The 24,705-nt window shown below is 40.9% G+C and overlaps 3 protein-coding genes across 4 annotated transcripts; 1 reads left to right on the top strand and 2 right to left on the bottom strand.

Moving 5' to 3' along the window:
• Positions 1-73: 73 nt before the first annotated feature.
• Positions 74-13,403, bottom strand: LOC102225470 (ras-related protein Rab-40B-like). Of its 2 annotated transcripts, none has more exons than XM_014471646.2 (6): positions 13,016-13,403; positions 6,041-6,101; positions 4,710-4,827; positions 3,522-3,599; positions 3,212-3,434; positions 74-2,174 (listed from the first exon to the last, which is right to left on the bottom strand). In XM_014471646.2, the coding sequence occupies exons 1-6, from the start codon at positions 13,161-13,163 to the stop codon at positions 1,870-1,872; spliced, it is 933 nt and encodes a 310-aa protein (XP_014327132.1). In that variant the 5' UTR covers positions 13,164-13,403; the 3' UTR covers positions 74-1,869. The 2 variants fall into 2 exon arrangements, with proteins under 2 accessions (XP_014327132.1, XP_005806773.1); XM_005806716.2 differs by having other exon boundaries at positions 4,767-4,827; positions 13,016-13,401.
• A 704-nt stretch (positions 13,404-14,107) lies between these two features.
• On the bottom strand, positions 14,108-16,684 carry LOC102229253 (cytochrome c oxidase assembly protein COX11, mitochondrial). The gene is made up of 5 exons (XM_005806730.3): positions 16,586-16,684; positions 15,846-16,151; positions 15,603-15,758; positions 15,400-15,525; positions 14,108-14,923 (listed from the first exon to the last, which is right to left on the bottom strand). The coding sequence occupies exons 2-5, from the start codon at positions 16,131-16,133 to the stop codon at positions 14,735-14,737; spliced, it is 759 nt and encodes a 252-aa protein (XP_005806787.1). The 5' UTR covers positions 16,134-16,151; positions 16,586-16,684; the 3' UTR covers positions 14,108-14,734.
• Positions 16,685-17,416: 732 nt separating this feature from the next.
• Positions 17,417-24,390, top strand: LOC102229509 (chromobox protein homolog 2-like). Its single transcript, XM_005806731.2, has 5 exons — positions 17,417-17,515; positions 17,600-17,643; positions 19,395-19,460; positions 20,476-20,545; positions 20,628-24,390. The coding sequence occupies exons 1-5, from the start codon at positions 17,450-17,452 to the stop codon at positions 21,855-21,857; spliced, it is 1,476 nt and encodes a 491-aa protein (XP_005806788.1). The 5' UTR covers positions 17,417-17,449; the 3' UTR covers positions 21,858-24,390.
• Positions 24,391-24,705: the final 315 nt, after the last annotated feature.

The following is a 24,705-nucleotide window of genomic DNA, read 5'->3' as shown; positions in this document are numbered from 1 at the left end:
AAACAACAAAACAACAACAACAACAAAAAAAACAAACAGAAAAAGGAAAGAGGACAGTGCAAGGACCAGAATGTGGAAGGTAGTGAAGTTTATTGTGAATCAAGGATAAACGGAACCTTCAGTCATTTCTGCAGAAAAACGTCTCACTGAAAAACAATAAAACATAAGTTCTTCATCATATCAAACAGGAATATTTACAACACGTACAAATATTGTACACAAAATGGCTGCTGGTAGAGTAACGGTGCGAGAGGAGAGAAGTGCAAAAAGTCAGCGTCAAAGTGCTGTTTGATACATGTTAGTGTCGTAGAAAACCTCCTGAGGAAGAAGATGCCCCATAGTTTGTATAATTTTCTGCCTTCGAGAAGTCTGAGTAGGTGAGATTTCTGGTAAAAATCAACTGACAAAACTTTACACATCTCTAAATGTTGCTAACATTTAAATTGATGTGACATTTGCCAAACATTCATAAATCAAGTGACAAAGTCAGTAACACAGAGAGATTAATACTGAATAAGACAGGAGTTTTCACTCAAAGATACACTTTTTAAGAGTTAAAATCTACACATTCTACAATCCAATTGAACATATTTGAATTTTGCAGGATTTAAAAAATGTAAACAAAATAGTGTTGTCGTGTTTAAAACTTAAAAAGTAAAACAAATGAGAAATAATTCACATTTAAATAACTTTTGAAGTCATTAAAAAATCGGTCAGATTTTTTAGACCAATGTTCCTGTTAATGTACAATTAGAAAATTGTTTAAAAAGCTCAATCAGTTCTGAGTAAAAGTAAAAAAAAATGGGAAAGGGAGATTAGTTTTACACTCAATGCATGTTTAGCCCAAAACAACACCGCACTTTAACTGTTTACATCAGTACTTTACATGCTGCAGTCTTCATCCCAAACAGCAGGTGTCGCTGTGGAACAAACGGTGAGGTTTAACTGCGAATGAAACGTTTGCTGCGCACAAACATAAATGACAACTTTACGTCACTTAAAGCGTTAGCGTTAAACTTCCGGATGATCATCAAGTGGAATAAAGTTCTGCGTCCACAGTACATTACAGAAACCAGAATTATTTATTTAGCTCTTACCCGACTCGTCAAAGTAAGCAAAGCATTAACATGAGAGAGAAAAAAATATTATATATTTTTTTTAATGGTTAGCTCTAATTTAGGTGATTACAGTAGAGATGTACACATTCCATTTTAACAGTAGGCCTCATTACAGAGGAAATGGCTAAAAAGGCGGAAATAACAGAATAAGAGGGAGAAGTTATGCAGAATAAAATTTTGATTTCTTTTTTGACAAACAGGTTTTTATATGATGAAGCTTACCTTTTCTTATTAAAGTTAAAAGAGTTTAGGGGATATAGCAAGAAAGCTGTAAATTACTAAGAATCACAAACAGATTCTAAAAGAAAATGCAAACTCACGAAGAAAAGAAAAAATTTTTTTTGATTTTGTGTTGGAAGCAAAATGAATACATTGTTTTTATAATTAGATCATTTTGAACTTTGATGGCGTTTTGAGAATATTTCACCTTAAAAAATTTTGATTTCTATATTTTATATTTAAATGTTGTCTGAACTGAGTGCTTGTCCCATACTAAATAGTCTACTAATGCCACACTAGATTACATTACAGACTCGGAACAGATTCCCTGACATTATCTTTAAACTCATCATGACGGATGAACAGAAGAAGAAGCTGTTCAGTAATTTGCCACCAACATCTCTGGTCAGAGGTTCAACTCGATGCTTCCTCGTCTCCAAACATAAAAGTTTTTGTCTCCCGTTTCTTCTCTTCACATGTGCTTCATACTCAGCCACGGTCCCATCCGCAGCCGTTGGTGCGTTCGCTGCCGTTAGGATATTTTGCAGCTGTTTCTGCAGCCCTGCGTTGTCGGGCTGAGCGGCGGTGGTCGGATCAGTTTTGGCTTTTTAAGAAGCGTCCCTCCACTCCTCTTGGCAGCGCTGTGGTGAGCGGCGGCGGCGGCGGCGGCGGTGACGGAGTAGGAGCGTCCGTGCATCATGCGAGCGTTGAGACCGTTGGCCATGGAAAAGGACTTGAGGTGGGACTTGAGGGTGAGGGGCAGGGGCAGCTTGTCCACAAGGTGGACAGGCGTGCAGGAGACAATGGAGCGGCAGCAGAGGTCCTGAAGACTCAGCACTGACACAGAGACGACACCAAAAAGTTAGGTTTTAAAACTCATTTTAGATTAGTCCTCATTTTTTCAACAATGTAGGTTGTCCTTTATATCAGTGGTTCCTGCATTGACACTGGATCTTGAGGAATGCAGTTTGAGATCCCTGCTTTATATCAAATAGTAGTCAACTCGTAGTTTTATTGCATGTTTTTTTAAAATAAAATTTAAGAGCAGATCATTGAAAAATTCAGGCAATCAATCAGAAAAAAAGTTAACTTAATACTGTTACACTTTTATTAAGCCAGAAAACAAGATTAATTCAAACCAAATATCTAAAAAAAATAATCTAAATAGTCACATTTGTAATAATTAGAAACAACATTTCAAAATAAATAAAATGATTCGTTTTTTGTTTTCTTTTAAGAAGGAATAAACATTTTGGTAATACATTCCAAAAACGTGAAAAAAAAATTGAGAGTTTTTAAAGGTAAAAAAATAAAAATGTAAGGACTAATGTCATTTCTTAATCAATGCAGCAATCATTTCAAATACAGATGTAACATTAAGAAAAATTTAATTAATGCTTGAACAATTATTTGAATATAATATTTACTCAAGGAAATCTATTGGGGAAAAAAAATCCAATATGAACTGTATGATTCTTTAGGCGATGCAAAATTGTGTCATAGTGAAAACAAACTAAAATAGGATAGAGTCTAACATCTGAAATATGAAAAATAATTTTGGAAAGAAAGTAGTAGTAAAAACATTTTTGTTAAAGTAAGAAGATATTTTTTTTGATTAGTAACTATGTTCATGAATACTAAAGCTAACTTTTCAAGAATATTTTAAATACATCTAAAAGACGGTGAAAAACATTTTAATCTAATGTCCTTAACAACCTGTTATTTTCCTACAGATACCATCAGTAGGTTGTTCTGCTGTTGTCCAGCACAGGGCAGCACAGACCTAAACCATAAATTGAATCTACACTAAGCACTGTGTGTGTGTGTGTGTGTGTGTGTGTGTGTGTGTCTAGGGTGTGCGGTGACCTTCTGACCTTTGTTGGGCCTCCACAGGCGCTCCATGCCGTGCCTCATGAGGACGATGCGGGCGAGCTCTGTGAACGACTCGGTGATGTTGAAGTTGCAGAGCGGGCTCACCTCAAAGAAAGTGACGCCCAGCTTCTCGGCGTACACCTGCGCCTGCTCCGTAGTCACCTGACGCTTGTAGGCGAGGTGGAGGCGGTTCCCGACCAGGATCTTGGGCACTCCCGGCGCATGCTGGATAAAAAAAAGAGGGAGCACTGGAACATGTATGGGATTTTTAACCGGAATCACAAAATCGCACCAAACCGCGCGCCGTCCGACCTCGTCGATTTCTTTGATCCACCTGTCGATCCCGTCGAAGGACCAGCGGTTGGTGATGTCGTACACCAGGATTACTCCCTGCAGAGCGCAAAACGATCTTTTAAGTTCCCACAAAACGTGGCAAAAATCAATAATTATGAATCCATGTGATCCATTTTTAATGAACAAACTTCAAATAAAACTATATCAAAATGTCAAATGGCATCATTTCAGATTTATTTCAATTTGCAATTGCTGGAAAACAAAAAAATCTTGACTCTTCTGCTGAATATTAAACGCTGCTTTTTGTTGCATAAATGAAGTGAGACAACCCAGAATCCTCTGCAGATGTCATTCTAATAAATCATTTTTATTTTAACAATTCTAATGTACAACTTCTAAATTTTAGGAAATTATAGAAGATAATGTTGCGTGCAAGCAACTAACAGTCATTTACAGTACACCGCAGCAAGCAAGGCATGATGGGAGCTGCAGTTCAAGATTTTCTCTGTTTTCTGCTCACTTTGACTCCACAAACTCAAGGTTCAAGAGCATCCATTAGCCTCTCCATGGAAACGCTGCCACTGTTGCTATGGTGATATCTGCTCTGTACCCACTAATAGTCTGATGAGAGATGACAACAGACTGCTTGTGTAAACAGTGTTTGAGGATGAAAAGGTGGCAGATTTTCCTCCCAACTTTCCATCGAGAGACAAATCTCCGAACGGCAGATTTACACTGTATTACAATAAATAGGCACCAACATTTCTCTTAACGTCCAACTATACATAAAATTCTGAGAGATTTGAGTTTCTTCAGGAACATCACTAGATTTGGTTTGTGAGCTGTCAGAAAATTTAAATAAGATCAGATGTGAACTTCCTGAAAATGAGCCTGACAGAAGCTGCTGTGGATTTGGGTTCGACTCCTTCGAACGTGTTCAAGAATAAATTACATGATTCGGGACAGAGAAATGGTGAAAAAGGGGTTTCCCCAGTGTATTATAAGCCTGGCGGGAAGGCTTATAATACACTAGGCATTACTTATTTATTTTAAAATGTTTGCATTTTTAAAGCTTTACAGTTGGTGTTCAGGTATTATATTAATCTTCCAATCTTTCAATAGCACATAACTACCAAGTGATATCTTAAAATTTCCTGTCAACGTTAAACTTTTGTTTTTTTTAACTCAAAGACGATGAATAACTACCCTAGCGCTTAGCAGGTTTTCTGGGGGAAACCTTGGTGAAATCTCCATGATCCGTACCTGCGCTCCTCTGGAGTAGGATCTGAATATGGTGCAGAACCGACCCTGTCCGGATGTGTCCCTGAAACAAAAACATACATAAGGAGAGAAAAATAAGGCCCCTCCCTCCCCCAAACACACAGACAACATAAAATACACTCTATGGATAAACTTTACAACCTTATCCATGTTTCAAGACCTCCAGATTTCAATTCCTTCAGTCTGACAGTAGCTGGTTCAGAGCAGTCACCAATCATCTCTATGATGTTTTTAATTTCCCTTCCGTTTGGGCATAAGCAACAGTTTTGATGGGGATATGCATTTAGGACATTTGGTTTTCTGAATGGATTCTCTTGGTCCCGACTCAGCTGTTATGTTTCCCCAAGTTGAGACATTTTAGTGTTTACTTGGTAGTAAGTGTTCCACAAAGCAGAAACCAGCAGTTGATCCTCAAAGTAACGCTTACATAAACCCAGAGTTTATGGTGTCTTCTCTCAGACCACATCCAGTGCGGTTGCTGGTTTCTAGGTGGTCCAACATGACCGAGTCATGTATGTGTCGATCGTCTTTTGCAGCTCTTAACCCTTCGAAGTGGATACAGCCTCTTACGACAAGTAGCCACCGCTGACTTGTCGGGTGGCTCTGCAATCATCTTAATTTTGGTGCTGAAACCGCGCCGTATACTGTACTCCCTAAAGCAACTCGCTGTCCACTTGGTGCTATCTGTTGATTAATGAGGGAGGACTGGAGATCCTCTGAACATGTTTGCTCCTCGGCGGCACATGCCTTCAGGGACAGTGCTACAGGACCAAATCAGGACTCAGTGGATGCTAAGGCATCCGAACAGTGTTGAAAAGGCAGTTGCTAGCTGATTTGCTGCTTACTGAAGACCTCGGTATGTTGGATGATCCCTGAGACTTCAGACTTCTGATGTACGAAACCCTATCCTAATGCTGGATTTGTCACTTCTAATCTTCTTACGTCATAACCAAAACCAGTGAGAAAAACATGTTCGTAATCTGACTGCAGAGCGAACTTTAGCTCGCCTCGCGCAGAGCCGTGATATAAATACAGTTCAAATCAAAGCTGAAGCTTGAGGCTGCGTCACCTGGAAAACAACAGAAACAAAACAAAACCTCTATCAAGTCAAAGCCGCCTCACATGCTGGCTGTTTATTTTTGGACCGAACCAGGACCTCCTCTGCTCTGCTGTTACACAACCTCTCTGCTCGTAGATCACAGGCTGTGAGGACGGCTGCTGAACAACAGCCAGCCGTTTTCCTCGCGTTTGCATACCAGAGCTGCAGCTTGACTCGCCTCCCGTCCAGGAGAATGGTCGTCGTCTTGTAGTCGATTCCTGAAACGCAGCAGGACAACAGAAAAAAATAAACAACAAACAATAACCTCCTCAGTCTTCTTTTCTTTACAAAATTTCTAGACTTATTTGAGATTTGTTCTTTTTGTTCATATTATTCTTTAGTTGAGCCACTGCATCAAATAATTCAAATAATGATTCCCCCTGGTTTGGGATGCCGTGCAGCTGGAAGGAGTTTTGCTCAAACCTTTTTTCTTTTTTTTTATTACTACTTTCAGACAGTTGTTATGGTGTGTAACCGTGGCAACAATGTATCATTTTTAGAAGTGGGAGCAGCTGATTGGCATCTCAAAAACTCAACTAACACTTGAATTGCGACCCTAAAGTTTAAGAGCTGAAAAAGAGGAAGATCAAAGTATCAGTCATAATAGGAGAATCCTCGACGACAACGCCTCTCTCTCCGTACAGTCAGACAGAGATTTAAAGAGGAACGGCAAAAGCAAGTGAGGTGGATTAGCAGTGTCCTTGGCAATAGACTATGTTCCTGTGGAGTGTCTTTTCTGCTGCCCGAGGGTTGGCATGTCATGATGGCGATCACAAAAATGTCACCTCACAACTGCCTTCAGTCAGAGTCTTCTACAGATTTGTTGCAATAACGACTGCAACCTGAGGTCCTTCTAGCCACAGCATTCACCATTCACAATGACTCTTTGAAGATGATATATGTTGCAAGATTATTATTATTATTAAGATTAATCTCCCTTTGGGACAACGTATTTTTGAGTTGAACTATAATGATGCACTGAAATGCTAAAATTTCCAGTTACAGGCCTATTTCCATTTTTGTTTTCAAAATCTGTAACTTGTGGGTTTGCAACATAAGCTACATTGAATGCAGATTCCTTGAAATACAGTTAATGAACTTTGGTAATTTAAGAAAAAAAAAAAAAAGAAGTTTTTTGCATATATTATGCATGTTTTCGAAACATTACATTTTATATTACAGTCATGGACTTGTTTTACATGTGGCGTTTTTGATGACATCGTTAGATTTTTTAAAAATGAATTGAAAACTAAAAATGACGGTTGATGGAAACAAAAAATATGTATATGTTTTTGGGACCAATGTGGAGCCGTCCTCCATACGCTGCAAACAGGAGCATCAGTTTGTACCTGCAAATGTGTAGATATACCCATTACTGTTCTGTAGTTTGCATGAGTGAAAGAGTTTTTTCATTTTTTTTTTGGTGGGGAGGGCTTGGTGAAAAATAATAGAATAAAATAATGAGCACACTTCAGTTCTTCCTTGCTTTATATGACCAGTTTGTTTCCTTGTCACACTTTAATGCATTCTCTCATTGTTTTTGCAGTGCTGTAATAACAGCATGTGTATGTGTGATGTTATTAAGTCCGCCTGCTTCTGTAATCTCCCCAACCCATCCATGAATTTCCTATGGAATTTCACTGATAAGCATCTGAACTCCCGACAGTGATGCTCGGTTATTACCAGCGTTCTGTGCAGAGCCCCCCCACCATCCCCCCATCCCCTCCGCCAAACCACGGCAAATTTATTCCCTCCTTATTCCCGATTAGATGTAATTATCCAGCTTCTGTACTGGGACTCCTCCTGCACGAACAAAAGCAGTGAGCATCTCGTCTCCTTTATCACGGTAATTATCAGAGCCTCTACAAAAGCCGCCGCACACTCTGATTATGCAACGCTCGCTCACAGCTTTTTAATAACCTGTGCTGTAGTAAGTTTGGAGGGATGGTTGGACAGTTTGTTGCACCAAGAGTGATGTAATGCAATTATGTGAAATATGCTACAACAGAAGGGGCAGGTTAAAGCACATCAGAATGAGACTGGTAAAAAAATAAAAGAAAAATGAACGTTAATTTGCCTCTTATACTGGATAGAACCTGTATTTAAAAAGATTTTATTAGACAATCATAATGGTCAAAGGCGACTAAAATAAAAGAAAATCAGTCCACATATTCAAAATCATGTTTGTTTGGGTTTTTTTTTAAAGTAAAAATGTACCTGATAAAATCAACAAACTGTTTCATTGTTTGTTTGAATACAAGAGTCAGTTTAAAGTACCGTGTTTACTGTGTGTGGATTTTGTGAGGGACCGAGCCAAGCCGCAGGCAGGAGTCAGAATCAAATAGTCAAAAGTCCAACTTTCAAAACACACAGGAGAGAGAGAGCGAGAGAGAAGGGACAGACATGAACAAGAACCAAGCCGGCAAGAAACATGTAGAAAAAAAAAAAAAAGGAGAAAGCTGAAGCTTGAAGACAGGATAATTACAGGGAGAAGGTATCAGGTGAGTCTAATTAACCAATCCTCGGCTGGAGGAGCCGAGGGATATGACTAACGTGCAATAAAGCGCTGGGTTAAGAGAAGCTAATTAAAATACAGTAGTCGTGAGCAAACACTAAAATTGAAAAAAAAAACAATTGAAGAGTAAGACTATGACTAAGGATTTGGAGTTCCAAAGACAGCAATTATTAAAAAGAAATATTAAAAAAAAAACAAAAAAAAACTCCAGTCTAACAGTCTCTGACCATATGCGATGTTTTCCCTCCACATTGATGCAATGCATTATGGGTGAGAATTTAGAAAAATCTGCGCCAATACGAAGCTAATCCTGCTCTGACTGGTCAGTCCAGCAGCCTGTTTGGTGGTTACAAACATTTATTTTTTTAAATGGGTCCTAAAAATATGACACAATAGTAAAAATACACGCACAAGCAGTATTTGTTGATGAATCAAGTGCAGCAATGAAATGAGTCTCAGAGAAGCACTTCAGATGAGAACTGTCACGGAGTGCCGTGCTTCATCCAAACACAGCAGTGTGTGTTTTCATCAAGGTCAAATCACACCCACCCGCACGCCGTGGGTGTGTGAGTGAGAGCTTCTCCCCGGCAGTATCTGCTGCATCTTCACTTCATTATGACTCATGGAGCCGTTTGGTTCCGAAGAGCAGTACGTTTCGGTCCTCGTTCGGAGAGACTCCAATACAATCCACAAGCACAAACTCCATTGGTGTTTGCGAGCATTTTTCCGTGCTCACGTCGGCAGTAATAAAGTCTTCCCCGTGTGTGTGTGTTTTTTGTTTTTTTTTGGCAGCCCATAATAGCAGCTCTGCTCTGGGCTTGGCAGAGGCCCGGAGAGCCCCCCTCTGGGACCTCAAGAGAGTCAGTCGTCCTCTGGCAGAGAGACAGTGGACCACAGCTATGTCTCTGTCTGCTGCCATGACCCAGAAACGCAGCAAATCCAAGGATAAACCCTTCAGTTTTCCACCAACTGAGCTGCATCACTCCCCCCCCCAAAATAAAACCAACCCCCTGCGCACCTCAAACATAAAAACAAAACAAAACGTGCAAGTCAAAGTTGCAAAAGCGTATTGAGAGAAATCAACACGTCTCCCAATCTGTCGCAGTCCTGCGGCAGCTCAGAATACATTCTGTTTTAAATGGATAGTCCAGATTTCCATTGGTTTGGGTGAGAATGTCCAGTCAGAAATTTCCATGCAGTGATCTCAGTTTGGAGAACCGGGAAGGAATCCTCACTGAGGAGCCGAGCTAACGGCGGGGATCGTTTCTGAGACAGTTCCAGCCATCTTAGAGCAGCACAGGCCCTTAAAGCTCATCTCCAAAGAGGTGCACTGTCCCTTTAACTGAAAGGAATATCCAACAACCATCCAGATTTGCAAGATAAAACACTGATGACTTATTCTAGATCTGGAGCATACAGGCAGTTTGCAAAAGACATGAAGACAATGACTGACATTATTTTTCCATCTAATGCACAGCTAAAATTAATCTGGAGATCCTATAACACTTTGCTGTCTGATTCATAGTCAGATGTCTCCACGAATAACACAAAACGCACTCTCTCTTTTAGAAAAATCTAGTTTAGATTTCCAATCAACTCTTGCAGAAACAGATTTTGTCCTTGAGTTTGCTCTTTAGAGGTCGCCGTGGATGATTCAAATGCCACAGCCATGCTTTCCTCTCCATCATCCCGTCACCTTTGACCCAACTCCCTGCAGTGAGCTGCTGCTGCTGCTGCTCAGAAAGGCTCTCTCTTGTTTGCTGGAATATGAAGGCTGCACCAGACCGATTTATTCGCTTTTTGCTTTTATTCCCCGTCAAAACGACACAGAGAACGCCACATCAACACCGCCTTCTGCATTTGGTTCTGTCAACGTGATAGACATTTAGCACCTTGTACGCCGCAAGACTTTAAATATGAAATATGGACCTGAAGTCTTCATATAAACTCGTACTCACAATCTTAAAATATACAACTCTGTGGACAAGACCATAAGCAGCAACTACCTAAAACATATATGGCATCTTCACTTTATCAGTTCCAGTAGAACTGATAAAGGATCTTTAAATACTGGCTTGTAATCTTAAAATTATTCTTAATGTTTCTAAAATTTTGAGTTTATGGATTAGTGTCAATTAAGGCTAAAGTAAGTGGGGTTGTTAATATGTGAATTTTGAAGAATTGTATTAGAAAACATTGATGGAAACTGCAAAACTGAAAATAATTTCTTCAATTTTGCAAAAAAAAAAAAAACGTCTTCTTTTTTTGTGGGACTCTTACGGAAAAAAAGGAGCGCACTAAAGTAGAGATGGAAACACATTTACCAAGTAAGTTCACATGTAGCAAACCTTCCCAATCCAAACCCCCAGCACAGGAGAGGACAGTCAGAGTTCTCGACGAAGAGGGAACTCTTGGCCGGAACGAGAGAGGAAAAACGCTCCCATCCGCTGGTGGGTCTGCGCCTTACCAGAGGTACTAAACTTGGCAAAAAAACCCCCAAAACAATTCTGTTCAGACCTCCAGCTGGGAGGGGGAGGAGTCAGTTTTTCTGAAATGATGCATGCCAATATGCAACCTCTACATCTTGTTTAGGACAGCCATACGTAGCGTCAACGTCTGATTAAAAAGAAATAAACAAAAAAAATCCATGATTTTGCGTAGCCTTGCTGGATTTGCTACAAACCAGTAGATGGAAAGTTTCTTCTATTTTTTTACATTTGCATGACAACTGGATGGAAAACCAGCTGCTTTTCTTACCTTTCTTCCTGTTAAGCTACTGACGAATAAAGGCCACAAAAACTAAACTTTGCAACTTTATTTTGTTTAAACAAATGGAGTAACAAAATAGTTTGTGAATAAAATCCTGACGGGACGACTGAAACACAATACGTGACCTTTTTATTAATCAGAATAGAAGTCAGTCGCTAGTTGCTATGGCGATTCTCGCATTAGATTAGGGAGCAGAGAGAGAAGCAATATTCTTATCATTCAGGCAGACAAACTTGGCAGTTTGCTAATTGCTCCGCTAAGTTAAAATGATCAAACCAGGCTAATACGCGTTTCAGTAGTTTATGTATTCAGCACGAAAGGAACAAAAGCTTCTACAATACTCCGTGTGATTTATTAGGACTGAAACTGGCCAGAAAAAGAGTTTTCTGATTTTTTTTGTTTGTTTTTTTTGTATCCTGAACAAGTTTTCCATTTGCGCACAGAATATGCCCTGAAAGACCTGGCAGGGAGCCGATGGCTGCTTTGAAACTCACAGGCTTCGTTAAAATAAAATGTTATTTTCCTGTTTTTAAGAAGTATAACATATTCCCCCCCCCATTCCTCGTTCAAAATGGTACAAATTTCAGAATCAAATTTATTGGTGACAACAAATGTAATTGTCTGCACTTTAAGTGGATCAAAGATCTGCTGTTGTTGTATCAACCTTCCAGACCTCTCAAGTCTTCCGGTTCTGGTTCTGCTCTGCATCCCCAGAACCAGAACCAAGCGAGGAGAAGCAGCTTTCAGCATCTATGCACCACAAATTTGGAACAAACTTCCAGAAAACTGTAAAACAGCTGAAACGCTGACTTCTTTTAAATCTCAACTAAAAACCCACCTGTTTAAAATTGTAATTGAAATGTAATCAATTACAAATTTATTGATGGAACTTGACTTAATGCTGTGTTTTGATTGTTGATTTTATGTTGCATTGTGTTTCTGTGTTTGCAATGATGTAAAGCACTTTGAAATGCCTTGCTGCTGATATGTGCTATACAAATAAAATGTGATTGATTGATTGATTATTCGACTCAACATAGACACACACAGAAAGGGGTGAAGTAGATCCAAAACACAGATTCTGATTGGTGTAAAACTTTTTTATGCAAAAAGGGGATTTGTAGATTTCTCAATGCAATGCTGAATCCGTATTTTGCATTTCTTAATTTTATGGGTTTTTTTTTTTAAATACGTTTTTTTTTTTCATTAAAATGCATACTGGGTTCTTGTTGTACTCAGTTCAAATTATTTGCAAGAAAACTTGGACATTTGATTTCTATTTACTGGCATTTCTGACAGCTAGAATCACATCATTACCATTATTACCAGATGCCAGCACCAACTACAGAGACAAATGCACCATTAGTTAGGGGGTGTGTGTGTGTGGGGGGGGGGGGGGGCAATGTGTTTGGTGGTGCATAAAGTGGCAGAAGAAGGCCAGTGTAATAACTAATTAATTAATCCCTCCGTGGAGGTTTATAAACCATATTCATTCATATTGGATTTTGAGGTCGAGGTTGCAACCTCAAACTCTCCAATTTAGACCTGCAGCTTCAGGAAGTTGTTTACCTGGAGATTTGAACACTTTTAGCACTTTGGAATCTCCTTCTTGTATTAAAAAAATCCTTGAAACTAGACTGGAACAGTGTGATAAGGAAGCCAGAAACCAAGTAAAAACTCTGACAGGGCTTCAGAAAGCCTGAAGGAGTGTTTTTTTGTTTTTTTTGGATCACAGGAAGGAAAATATTAGAGAAACCTGCCAACATAACACTGCGTCGTTCCACGGTAAGCCTTCAAACAGTGAACTCGGATGTGTTTGTCCTACCCCAACGCCTCCCCCTCACTCACCCAGGTTGTACCCGTACGGGGACTCGGACGCTCCGTCCTGCAGGCTCTCCAGGATCTCCCCCTTCCCCACGTCGCTGTCTCCCACCAGTAGGAACTTCAGCAGGAAGTCGTAGGCTCGGATCGGGCTGGTTCTGGTTCTGTGGCTCATCCTCGCGGCTCGTGTCCCATCACGAGCTGCGCTCTCTCCCTCCTCTTCCCCCCGGAGGAAGAGGGGTAAATAAAAACGCGCGTCCCCGTGTCGTCTACGCGTTCAGTGTTTACCTGCGCACCACGCCCCCCTCAGTCTGCAGCTGGAACAGCTCGGCGAGCGGTTCTGTTCGGGTCCCCGACTTGCTCGCAGAGGATCTTCGAGGACTCGATCCTCGCCTCCCAGCTCGAGAGAGAGAGAGAGACAGAGGGGAGAGAGAGAGAGAGAGAGAGAGTAGGGATGGATATCTGCCTGCTTTAATCTGATTGGGCCAACAATTGAGTTGCTAGGGCAACCCCGAATCCCGATTGGAGGAGACGAACATCAATTAGAGCAGGAGCAGCTGTCTGATTGAGAGACTGGCTACTTTTGTGACATCGAATTAAAATAGTTTAGATCCGATTTTCTTTTTCCTTACTCGTTTGAGGTTTCAAAATAAAAGCATGTTCATTCAACAATGATTTCTGTTTTTGTTTTACTTTTGCTCAAATACAGCAATGATGAAGGATTTATATATTTTTAATGAAAGAACACGTCTTTATGGTCCTACCATTTGTTTATACTTTTTTGTTTTTTTTCTGGAGATCTTCTCGTTTTAGTTTTATTTTTTCTAAAATGTGAATTTCACAAAGGTTTGCTATTCACCAATCAGGCATAACAACATGATCACCTACCTAAAATTGTGTTGGTTCAAGCCTTTTGAGCCATGTGAGCCATTCATGGACAATCACTGATCTGATAATTAAACATACATAAAGAACAGCTGCGTCACTAAAAAGCAAATATTCTTTATATATATATATATTTTTTTTTACTCATTCTTATGCATACATAGGAAACCCACTTGGGAGAAGACCCAATAAAACCAAATAAAAAGCAAAAGAAAAACCAAACACAGACAGACGTTATGCATATGTGCAGATTGCAACATTTATATTTTCCCCAGGAGGAGTGCGTTTGTTCTGCAGATCGGAGCTGCTGGATGTGTCTGAGACGGTTGCATGGAAAAACCAGCAGGACTCAGGTGGAAAACACACAGGAAACACAGGTGTATGTTTCGGGAGGTATGTATGTTTCGGATCAGGATGTATTGATCCGCTTCCTGGCAGGTGACTGAAAATAAAAATTCAATTAGAGCTCCACCTCGATGGCTTTAAGCTTCCAGTCTTTCAGCAGCACCAGAAATATTGCTTGCGTCTGAATTTTTAGCATGTTTCAAGTTCTGCTGCTTCTTGCTTGTCATTTTAAGGCATCAAATGGACCAGACGAGGGTCACCGTAACCCATAGCTCTTCTTCTTCTTAATATGACGTTCAGAGCAATGCGCGCAGAAAATTAAATTAAAAAAATAAAAAAAACCTTCACACAAATCTTGAATTGTCTGAATGAACGGCGCATTTTTGCCTGAACATGATCGCATCCGGATTATCGTGGAGGGTCGTCAGAAGGCGGAGGATTATTTGCTCAGAGAACGAACATGACCGAGTCTCTTTCCGGCCTTCGGTTCCTCCGGCGGACATCTCCGCATTCGGCTCAGTTGTAACTGTACCCGGGCAGAGGCAGCTGCTGACCCTCCTTCGCCTCGAAGAAGGTGTAGGACAGCGTGATGGTGTCGACCCGAGCCATCCGCGGGTCGTCGTCGAACTCCGGGTCGATGTAGAAGAAGACCGGCATGTCGACCTCCTCGTGAGGATTGAGACGCTGCTCCTCGAAGCAGAAACACTGCAAGCAACAGACAGAAGGTCCCTGTTCATATCGAGTCGTGTGGTTTTGTTTTAATTTTCAATGGATGGAACGAAATCATGCGTGGAGTCCCTCAAGGCTTTATTTTCAGGTCACTTCGATTCAGCATCTACAATGCTTTAGAAATGTACTCACACCTTACAACTACAAACTTGATTGAGTTTTTTTTTTCACCAAAAGAAGACTTTTATTTAAAAGATAAGGCCATTATTTTTGTAAGGTGACAATATGATTAATTGGAATTTTACTTGACAAACCAACAAAAAATATTTTCAACATTTTAAAAGTGTGGTATTGTACACATCCTCCCTATTCCTGCTGAAGAGAAGCAGTAGCTCTGATGATAGAGTTTGGGGGGGAAGCAAAGGGTCTTCTCTCTGCTCTAATCCTCAGTCTTTGTTTTATTTAAAAAACATTCTCAGCATTCTGCAGAGAGAAAGCAACCTGAAACTTGCCTGGATTTTGTTGAAGTACTGTCCCGCATCAAAGGGCACCACGTTGTAGGTTGAAATGCCGATGATGGGTTTGTCTGTCGGGTTCTTGGCTCTGTAGAAGGCCAGCGCCGTTTCGCCCGGAACCACCTGCGTAGAGAGCAGAGAAAGGGTTAACACGGAGAAGATCGTGTCTTCTCTGACAGGAAGTGCGACGGCAGTCTTACGTAGATCTCCGTCTGCTGAGGTCTGAAGTTCCACTGGATGCTGGCGTGCGTGTCGGCGTTGAAGGTCACCTTGATGATGCGTTCTTTCACCGGTTTCATCGTCTCCACCTGATCCGTGTCGTGTCCGGCAACAGCCGCACCGCCTAGCCCCGTCGTCTGGGAGAAAAGCGGAGAGGTCACACAGGCCCACAGCAACCATGTGTGTGTGTGTGGGGGGGAGTGGGTTCTGTACGTGTGTCTCACCTGGCAGTAGAGGCGGTACAGAGGTACAGAAGCATAGGACAGCCCGATCATTCCCACCCCGGCAGCAGCAATGTATGTCAGCACCGTCTTGTTCCTGGTCCTCCACTCCTCCTCCTGACCCCTCGATTTCCTACTGTGGTTCCTCGTCGGGAGGCGAGACGCAGGCCGCCGCCGAAGCAAGTGTTCACCCTGGGACAGCAGGGTCCTCTGAGAGCTGCCGGGAAGCGCCGAGACGCATCCCGTCAACCGGGGCGAGAGGGACGGACGCAGCAGAAGAGGCAGCAACATCTCACCTGAGGGGCTCCGCTGGATGTCAAACAGAGCACAATGTACACTGCATTTGGGATCAAAGCCATGATCTTTAAAATGAATATTTAATAAACAAAAGAATAAAGTCTGAGAAACTGAAAAAGTAACAGTGTTGTAATGGGCACTCCAGTTGATTTATCTATAATTGTTATTTCTGTCTGTTTTTAGCTAATTTGTCTCCCTTTTGCCATAAAACAGAGGGGAAACTTTCTGCTGAGCTCAAGATGATGAAGTCAGACCTCAAATCAGCTATTTAAAATCTCTACCTGTCTGAACATAAATCTAATCTGACTTGAGGTCAGTGTTTATTCTCCCCACTGAATAATAAGACCTGCAACCAGAACTCAAGGTAAAAACAAAAAGCACCGAGTTTAAACGAATCGTGAGTTCAGTTTAAATAACTGGTTCAGTAGTAATAGAAGTATAGTTACCTATGAAGAGAAGCTCAGCAGTAAACAGACGGTTATCAAACATTCAGCAGTGCAACACGAAATTGGCTCCTACCGCAAGAAGAAAAATTCCGCAGACACAGTTCCGTCCATCTGGCTCATTACTGTCCCCTGCAGGAAGGTTATTGTACTGTATTCACAATTTCGTTGTATGGGGAAAGTAAATTATTGAAATATTATAGAAAATGAAGAAATACACATTTAACCTCCCGCCCCAGAAGAATAATTAATACAAAAATCAAAAAGAAAGAAACATGCAGTATACGTGCATTAAAAGTACGTATACTTTTATAAGTATAAGTACAAAATTATAATATGACAGAAATAAATAAATAAAGGAGGAAATAATCTTCTTAGTACACAATTGATAAATCGACATTCGTCATCCTATCCTGAACATTAGGATGACTAATATTAAATCAAATCAATAAAAAATTGCTAAATAATAAAGACATGAATTAAAGTCAGAAAATAAATTATCCAATTGCATATATAAATGACCAAGACATATTTGATATATTTGCTTTATAAACCTTAAGTGGTTGTAGATTAACGTTCATCGATATATTCTACAAAAAACTACCTATACATTTATTAAAACCTGAATTGCAAACAGACAAGTATAATTAATTTGAAGTAAATACACGAATAAACAAACAAAAAACTATTTAAATGTTCAACAAATAAATAATAATCATAAAAAAATACCCCAGGTGTTAATGTGATTATTATATGTGTTCAAAAAGTGAGCTGTGAGGAAAGATGGTCAGAGGTTACTGTCGGACATAACCAGTAGGGATGAGCTACGGGGGCCGGTAGAGTCCAGACCGCGCGACAGCAGCAGTGATGGAGGGGGTAACGGTGGGCCAGGTATTCGATGCTGAGTGTATCCTCAGCAAACGGCAGAGGAAGGTAAGAACCGGACTCTACCGTGAGTCCATAGTTCTGTGTGTGCTCTGGTTCCGGTTCTTGTGCTTACTGTGCGTGTCTCTGCAGGGAAAGTTCGAGTATCTGGTGAAGTGGAGAGGCTGGTCTTCCAAGTGAGTAGCTGCGGCTAGCTGCTAACACAAAGACGGTGTTTACATTGCCAATTGGATTGGTACCGCCCGAACTAGTACTGGCTGTTGACTGCTTTCACAAATATGTTGTTTAAACTGCGGTTCCGGTCGTTTTAACAGCCAAACCAGAACCACTGGCTAACTGCTAACACACAGAGAGATTGTTTGAGCTGCAGGCCAGGAACCCGGTGGTTCCTTCCGAACCCATATCAGCTGGATTCTGTTAGACTAGTATTAACTCCAGCCTGAGTCGGACACATGATCGAGACCAGAACTATGTGGATATATTTCGGTCAGAAACCTCTTCAATGAGCACGAAAAAGGAAAAAAAAAAAAACAAAACATTTCAGCGAAGTTAATGTAGATAAAATAGTAAAATCGTCAGAACATTAATTGAACCGGACCTGGAAGAAGAAACTGGTTGGATGTTAGTTTTTGAACCAGTAATCAGCCTGCTTTTGCTTTGTGTTGCCTATTTATTTCTGTTTTTCATTCATCTGTTTTTCTACAGTCTTTTAACGTTTTTAATTACAATCTCAGCCATGTTTATTATTATTATTATTATTATTATTATTATTATTATTATTATTTCATATAGAAATGCCCAAATCTAGCTACTCAATAAGGTCAGTGGTCTGGAAGAACTATTAAAGAGCAAATCCCTTTTATGAAATGTCTTAAAACCTACACGCTTACTTACTTATAACTCTTTAGGCTTTCAGTTAACTGTAAGCATACAAAAAAAAACCCCAAACTGAACAGTTCATTTTCTGCAAGAATCTACTTTAAACATCGGAACAGCTAAAATAAAAGGGTGCTTTTATTTTGTCTGGACATTGTTCTTCATAGCATGTCCAGACACGCCTAAATTAGGTGCTTTGCTTTGATCATTGTAATTTATTAATACCTAGATATCAACCACATTTACTATACAAGGAAGCAATTTTTGCTCCTATCTTACTAGATACAATTTGTCTAGAGTTGTAAAACCTACATGATGTTTTTTTTTTGTTTCGTGAACAACTGCTGTGTAAATATCAAGAGTTTCCCTCAGAAAACCTGTTAATCCTGGTGGTTGGTTGCCATGGCAGTCATTCATTTAGCGGCCCGTCGTGTCTTGGAGTAAAAAAAATTTTTTAAAAGTTGACAGGAAATTTGAAGATATTACTTGATAATTATGTGTTAGTGAAAGATTGGAAGATTAATACCTGATCACCAACTATAAAGTCTTGAAAATTTTAAAAAGAAATAAATAAGCAATGCTTAGCCTGGTGTGGGCACAAATAAAGCCTGGTGGCCCTCCAGGCTTATAATACACTGGAGGAAACCCTGAACATTATTAATAGCAGTTAAATTTTGATTTTGTATCAACTGTAAAAGTGATCATAATGCCATTTGAGTCCGTTAAAGTCCAGTTGACTGCGAGAGGCTTGAACTGCATGGTGTTTATGCTGGACACACAGTTTGCTGCGGGGTTGCTGTTTTTGTTTATAGGGAAAACTTTGGAAGCATTTGGGGAATTTTATAAACACTAATTGCATGTTTTTTATGCCATATTATTCTTAGTCAAGCTGTCCTTTGACTTATTTTATGGCCTTTTCCAATGCTGAAGGGGAGGAGGAAGCAGTGAATGGAAAATCACCACAGATTTCCTTCCTAGAATGAACTATCTGTGTACAAACTATCTGGAGAGACTGATGCTGATTACTGATGGTTTTTTTTTTTTTCTTAAGGCACAACAGTTGGGAGCCTGAAGAGAACATTCTGGACCCGAGGTTGCTGGCAGCTTTTCATAAGAGGTGAGAGACGTTTGTTTTATAGCACCCATCAGCTATAAAACAAACAATGTTGTTTTTTTTTTGTTTTTTTTTCTGAAAAACATTTCAAATAAAAACCAATCTTTCCAATCCCAACAAAATGATTAATCAGAGCTTGCATGTTCACAGAGTTTAAGGCCTATTACATTTGGTAGCGCTCTGACCTGCCAATTCCAATTTTAACTGATGAGCATTTTTGTTTTTGAACATGGACAGCGGAATCCTTTCTCTCCCCCTCTGCCACCTGGATATAATAAAAATGTGACGTCATCTAAATGATGTTTATAGTTAAATAAAATGGGGATTCACAACATTAACAGGGGTATGACACATGTTTCTGAGCTTTTCAACATAACGGCCAAATAAGTCAGGCTTGGACGATATTTTGGGCTTGTGATAATGATACAACTGAGGATTGTTTTTTTTTTAAACTAAAGCAGGAAATAATGTCAGTATTGTAGTTGTTTTTTGTCATGGTAAATATCTGTAATATAAAAAAAATATCACTGAACATATACAGTTAACGGAATGTGGGTGGGTCTATAAATAAAAGCTAACTGAATAGAATTGCAGCATATCATCCTCTTACTCCTTTTTTAATAAAAAATATATTTTTTTGCATGCTTGAAAACATAATTTTCATCACATTACAGAGCTACTTTTATTTTTTTCAACTTTAAATAAATAATAGCTGTGGCCAACTTCATATTTAAAAAAAAAAAGAAGCTTGTATTTACTGCTACATTCTACTAGATCGTTCATTTATTGTTATTTTCACTCAGTAATAGCCTCCACACTGAAGAGGTTTGCTGTCTGATAGTAGTTGTATAAGATGGATTCATTGCCCAGAGAAAGGTTAAATTTTCAGACTCTAAGTGTCAGATTCTGCTCACCAGCAGATTTGTTGTGCGCCCCTACCAACAACAAAAGGTTTGAATCTTTTCTAATACACTGGATATGGAAGACCTGATCCAATCTTTGTTCCTGACTGTTTTAGAGAACAAGAACGGGAACTTCTGTTTCAGAAGAAAGGAAAACGGCCCAGAGGACGACCCAGGAAAATCCTGGTAACTGAACCACATTGGTTCGTCATGTTTACTCCGCTGTCTCGTCTTTATCTCCGCTCATTCGTCCTCATCTCGTCCTCAGCCTCCACCTGCTGACACCAAGGACAGCCATTCGTCCTCCTCTTCCTTTGGCCTCTCATCCGAGCCCTCCTCTTCCTCCGAGGAGGATGACGACGATCATGTGAAGAAGGCCAAGCAAAGTCCTCGTATACACCCCGTGCCCCAGAAGCGGCCTCAGATCCTGTTGGCCAAGCCCGATCCGCCGCATAAGAAGAAGCGTGGGAGGAAGCCACTGCACCCGGACCTGAAGGCGTTGCGACAGGGAAAGAGTCTTCCTTCTCCTCCACGCCACCACCAGCCAATCAGGTCGCCCAGAGATGAGCCACGGCCCGGTGTGAAGAAGCCCCTGCAGCCGGCCAGCTTCACCTACCCTGGGCTGAGCCGGAGCTCCAGAGAGGAGGGCGCCTCCTCCTTCTCTCAGAGCTCCACTTCCAAACCCGGTTCCCTTAACTGCGTCTGGGCCGGCCGGTCTCTGTCCGCCTCGTCCTCCCACAACAAAGGCAGTCCGTCACAGAAGCCATCTGAACTGCGACGCGCCGTCTCTGAAACAGGAAGCGTCAGAGCGGACGCCTTTAAAGGATCTGCTCAGAAACCAGCGCCTCTCGGTCTCCACAGCAGCTTCGGAGGACATCCGATAGCGGCGCAACGCCCCCCGCTGACCCACAGAAGGCATGACAACGTGGGCGGTCAGTCTGGCTTGGTTCAACACAAACAGCAGAACTCTAGTTTCTCCAAACAGTCACCTTCACCGACGCCCAGAGAGCGGACCAGCCAGGCGTTGAATCTACGAGCGCTCAACCTGCAGAGTGTCGGTAAGCTTCCGGGAAGCGGTGGTTTGCAAGGGGGTTCACGCAGCACCGGTGTCAGCAAAGGAACCACAGCCGGTGGGCAACGCTCTGGGCCCGGTGCCGCAGAACCTGGAAGGAGCAGAACGCAACCCGCAGGAGGCAGCAGGCAGGAGGAGCACAAACACGGATCTAGCTCTCAGAACCGCAACCTGAATGAGCTCAGCACCGGCGATTCGGACGATACCAGCAGCAGCGAGTCGGAACACGACCCCTCATCGTTTCCCGGCGACACGAGGCCGAGCGTCAGCAGCAACACCGCCGAGTCGGACACGGAAACGGACTGGAGGCCGGCAAGGAGCCTCATGGAGCATGTCTTTGTAACTGACGTCACGGCCAACTTCATCACGGTGACTGTGAAGGAGTCGCCAACCAGCGTGGGATTCTTCAACTCCCGGAATCACTAAAAAGAAAGAAAAAGACCCGGAAATCTCGTTTCAGCCCCTGCTGAGGAAGGAACTTTGAATAAGTTGTTTTTTCAAGTCAAACCACAGTTGGACTCTGATCAAGTCTAACGGAGGAGCTTATGAAGGTTTGTTTGAGGTTGTTGGGTTATTCTTTACAACCATGCTTGCGATGGTTGAGGGGTTTCTCAGTCCATCAATAGGAAAACTAGGAAAATCTGGTCAGGTTCTAAACTTTGGAGGTGTCTGGGCTGCTCTGATATGCTGATATTTTGTTGCTGACAGCAGTTCTAGGTGGTGGAGAGGATTGGATCAGTCTGTGGTGTGTTTCCGCCCTTAGTTAGGTTTTATCTGTGATATGCCTTGAGAATGGGTGAGTAAAAGAAGTAATATAATACTTAATATGCCATCTGGAACTCTATATTGCAGTTCTCAGTTCATGTCAGCAGGTGGTGTTGTTTTACAAACCTAAAGCTGGGAAATATTAACTGATTAACTCCAGCCTGTTTTGTTATTGTATATAAGCTGAAGCTGTAGCATCAGTGAAACTAAATCATGTCCTCACATCAGCTCAGTAATCACTCATCTTCACGGTTGTTTCCCTCTTGTTTTTTGGCTTGAGCTGTTATCTTCATGACTGTATTTATCAGCTTCTAGTCTGTTGTCTTTCCAATCTGTGATCTTGGTCTCCATTGTGGGTTCTTCAGGCTTTCTGCAAGACATACAAGTACTGGTACCAGAAGGTTCCTTACATGTCGTTAGATGGCCAGTAATCTGTTGTGTGGCTACAAAGGAGACCAGATGCCCATAAATCTCGACACTGTTTGGTTTAATGATTGTTAGTAGCTCCAGGTCAGTTTGCTCCTTCCCCAGTTCATACCCATATACTTAGTCAATGTCATGTCAGTTCATTGTAGTTAATTATTTATTCTCAATAATGAAGATAAATGATCATAAAAATGCTCAACTATAACTTAAAGGTGGTATTATCTGAAACCTTCAAGTTCTACTCTATTCTCATTTATTTTGGTTCTTTATTTCCATTCATGAAAACTGCTAAATACAAATAATGGTGATCTGCTGTTAGAGATTTACTGGAGATGTACAATCACGTTTCCTTTCTGTGAGCTGGGAGTAGATTATGCAAAATAACCTCTTTGGCTGGCAAAGCAGGTACAAAACATCAACCTGGCTGGTACAAGTTGATGCAATCTCAACACAAAACAGCCCATACCCGCTCCCTTTTGACCTGAACTAGTTGTGTACAAAATGACCGGAGCAGCGAAGGTACTAAATGGCGAAGAGGTGAAACGACCAGCAAGCCATCTTTGTAGCATTCACCATTCCGTCTCTTCTGACTTCTGCTCGCTGTAAGGCCAACTCACTTTGGGCGTGTCCCTGCTTGATTTGTTCGACTTTGAGGTGAAATATTGAACCAGGAAATTCTTATACCATAAAGAAAGTCTTCACCGGTTTAATTAGGGACAGTCAGGGATTCTGATGCATTTTTGCAGATATTATTTTGGTGTTAATTTCAAAGGAAAAGAAGTCAGGTGATCTTGCCATTTAAAAAAAAAAAAACTTACCTCTGACCTGGATCATCAGTGAAGGAAACCTTTTAGCTTCTTATAAAAATTTAATTTGGCTCATTCCTAAGCTGAGCTTTATATGTACTTGAATGAAATATCTGTATTTTTGTTTTAAGGACTTTTTTTTTTGAGGAATCACCCCAAAGAAGCGAATAATGGTCCTTTAAGCTTTCTGTAATGACACTGTTTGAGATGTATCTTCTTCCATGCCTCTTTTAGGACAAACAGTTTGAAAATGATTATTTTCATTTCAAACTCAGTCTTTTCTCCTTGATTTGAATTGAATCGGAAGGATCTGACTCCGGTTCAATGTCAGCCGCCATTAAAGTACAACAGTCTGTGTTGAAATAGGATTTTGTAAGAATCTGCTGTCAGCATGTAGACTCTAGAAACCGTCAGATGGACGTTATTAACTCTTCTGCAGGTCCTCAGGTCTCAGCTGGACTTCCACTGCCACCTCTCAGCTTCCCACCAGCGATCTGTTCAAACCCTCCTGCTCCTCTCCAGAGTTTGATTCTAGACTCTCGCTTTTATCCTGGACCTCATTTTTTTTCTATGTCTGAGCTTCTCCTGAGGAACTCCCATCGGAGTTCTCTGTGTTCCGTCTTTGGACCAAAGGTGTATTGAATGTGAACTCTTTTGTTCTGACTTGTATCGTGGACAGTATCTCCCGCACTAAGCACAGTACAGATGTAAGCTGACGGAAACGTCCCAGTATCACTTAAACCAGTTTTGTACCATTTGTAATACACACATCGTTGCAGTGTATTTTGAATTTGAATTATGTGTTATTTATATTTGTAAATACGTGGGGGATTTTTTTCTTTCCATGATGTGATATCTGATATGGATCTGGTGCTCATGTCGGCTGATTAGCTTCAGATTCCTTGTAGCCTGTGTGCCTCTGCCGTCTGAAGGATTCGGGAAATAAAGCGTAACAACTGGTCGCTCTTTGTGTAGTTCCTGTCTCCTACCAGCAGGTGTCTCTGCATCATCCTCAGGAAACATCAGCCAACAAATCAAGTGGATGGTGTTGGAAATGGCAACTAAAAAAAAAAGGATTCTTAAATAAATAAATTAAAATGCATCGGGAAAATATGAAATCATTGCAGTTTTACTTTTTTTTTAAAAAATAAGTTAAAACAGTGAAAACTAATGCGTTTGTCACATTTACAGGACAGCATTTTTTATTTTTAAATTGAGGATGCTTAAGTAGTATTTGTGTCCATTTCTGTACACACCTGGATCATAACGCAACCATG

This window comes from Xiphophorus maculatus, chromosome 10, assembly GCF_002775205.1.
Source record: "Xiphophorus maculatus strain JP 163 A chromosome 10, X_maculatus-5.0-male, whole genome shotgun sequence".
In the NCBI taxonomy this organism is placed as follows: domain Eukaryota; kingdom Metazoa; phylum Chordata; class Actinopteri; order Cyprinodontiformes; family Poeciliidae; genus Xiphophorus; species Xiphophorus maculatus.
This window is presented reverse-complemented; position numbering and strand designations above follow the sequence as displayed.

Coding starts and splice junctions, on each gene's coding strand:
- LOC102225470 (XM_014471646.2), bottom strand. CDS start 13,163: ATGAGCCACAGAACCAGAACCAGCCCGATCCGAGCCTACGACTTCCTG. Junction 3,600..4,709: donor AAAACCTGCTAAGCGCTAGG/GTAGTTATTCAT, acceptor TGCGCTCTGCAG/GGAGTAATCCTGGTGTACGA. Junction 2,175..3,211: donor CCTGTGGAGGCCCAACAAAG/GTCAGAAGGTCA, acceptor TCTCTGTGTCAG/TGCTGAGTCTTCAGGACCTC.
- LOC102229509 (XM_005806731.2), top strand. CDS start 17,450: ATGGAGGGGGTAACGGTGGGCCAGGTATTCGATGCTGAGTGTATCCTC. Junction 17,516..17,599: donor TCAGCAAACGGCAGAGGAAG/GTAAGAACCGGA, acceptor GTGTCTCTGCAG/GGAAAGTTCGAGTATCTGGT. Junction 17,644..19,394: donor TGGAGAGGCTGGTCTTCCAA/GTGAGTAGCTGC, acceptor TTTTTTCTTAAG/GCACAACAGTTGGGAGCCTG.
- LOC102229253 (XM_005806730.3), bottom strand. CDS start 16,133: ATGTTGCTGCCTCTTCTGCTGCGTCCGTCCCTCTCGCCCCGGTTGACG. Junction 15,759..15,845: donor TGTACCGCCTCTACTGCCAG/GTGAGACACACG, acceptor CTTTTCTCCCAG/ACGACGGGGCTAGGCGGTGC. Junction 14,924..15,399: donor AGTACTTCAACAAAATCCAG/GCAAGTTTCAGG, acceptor TGTTGCTTGCAG/TGTTTCTGCTTCGAGGAGCA.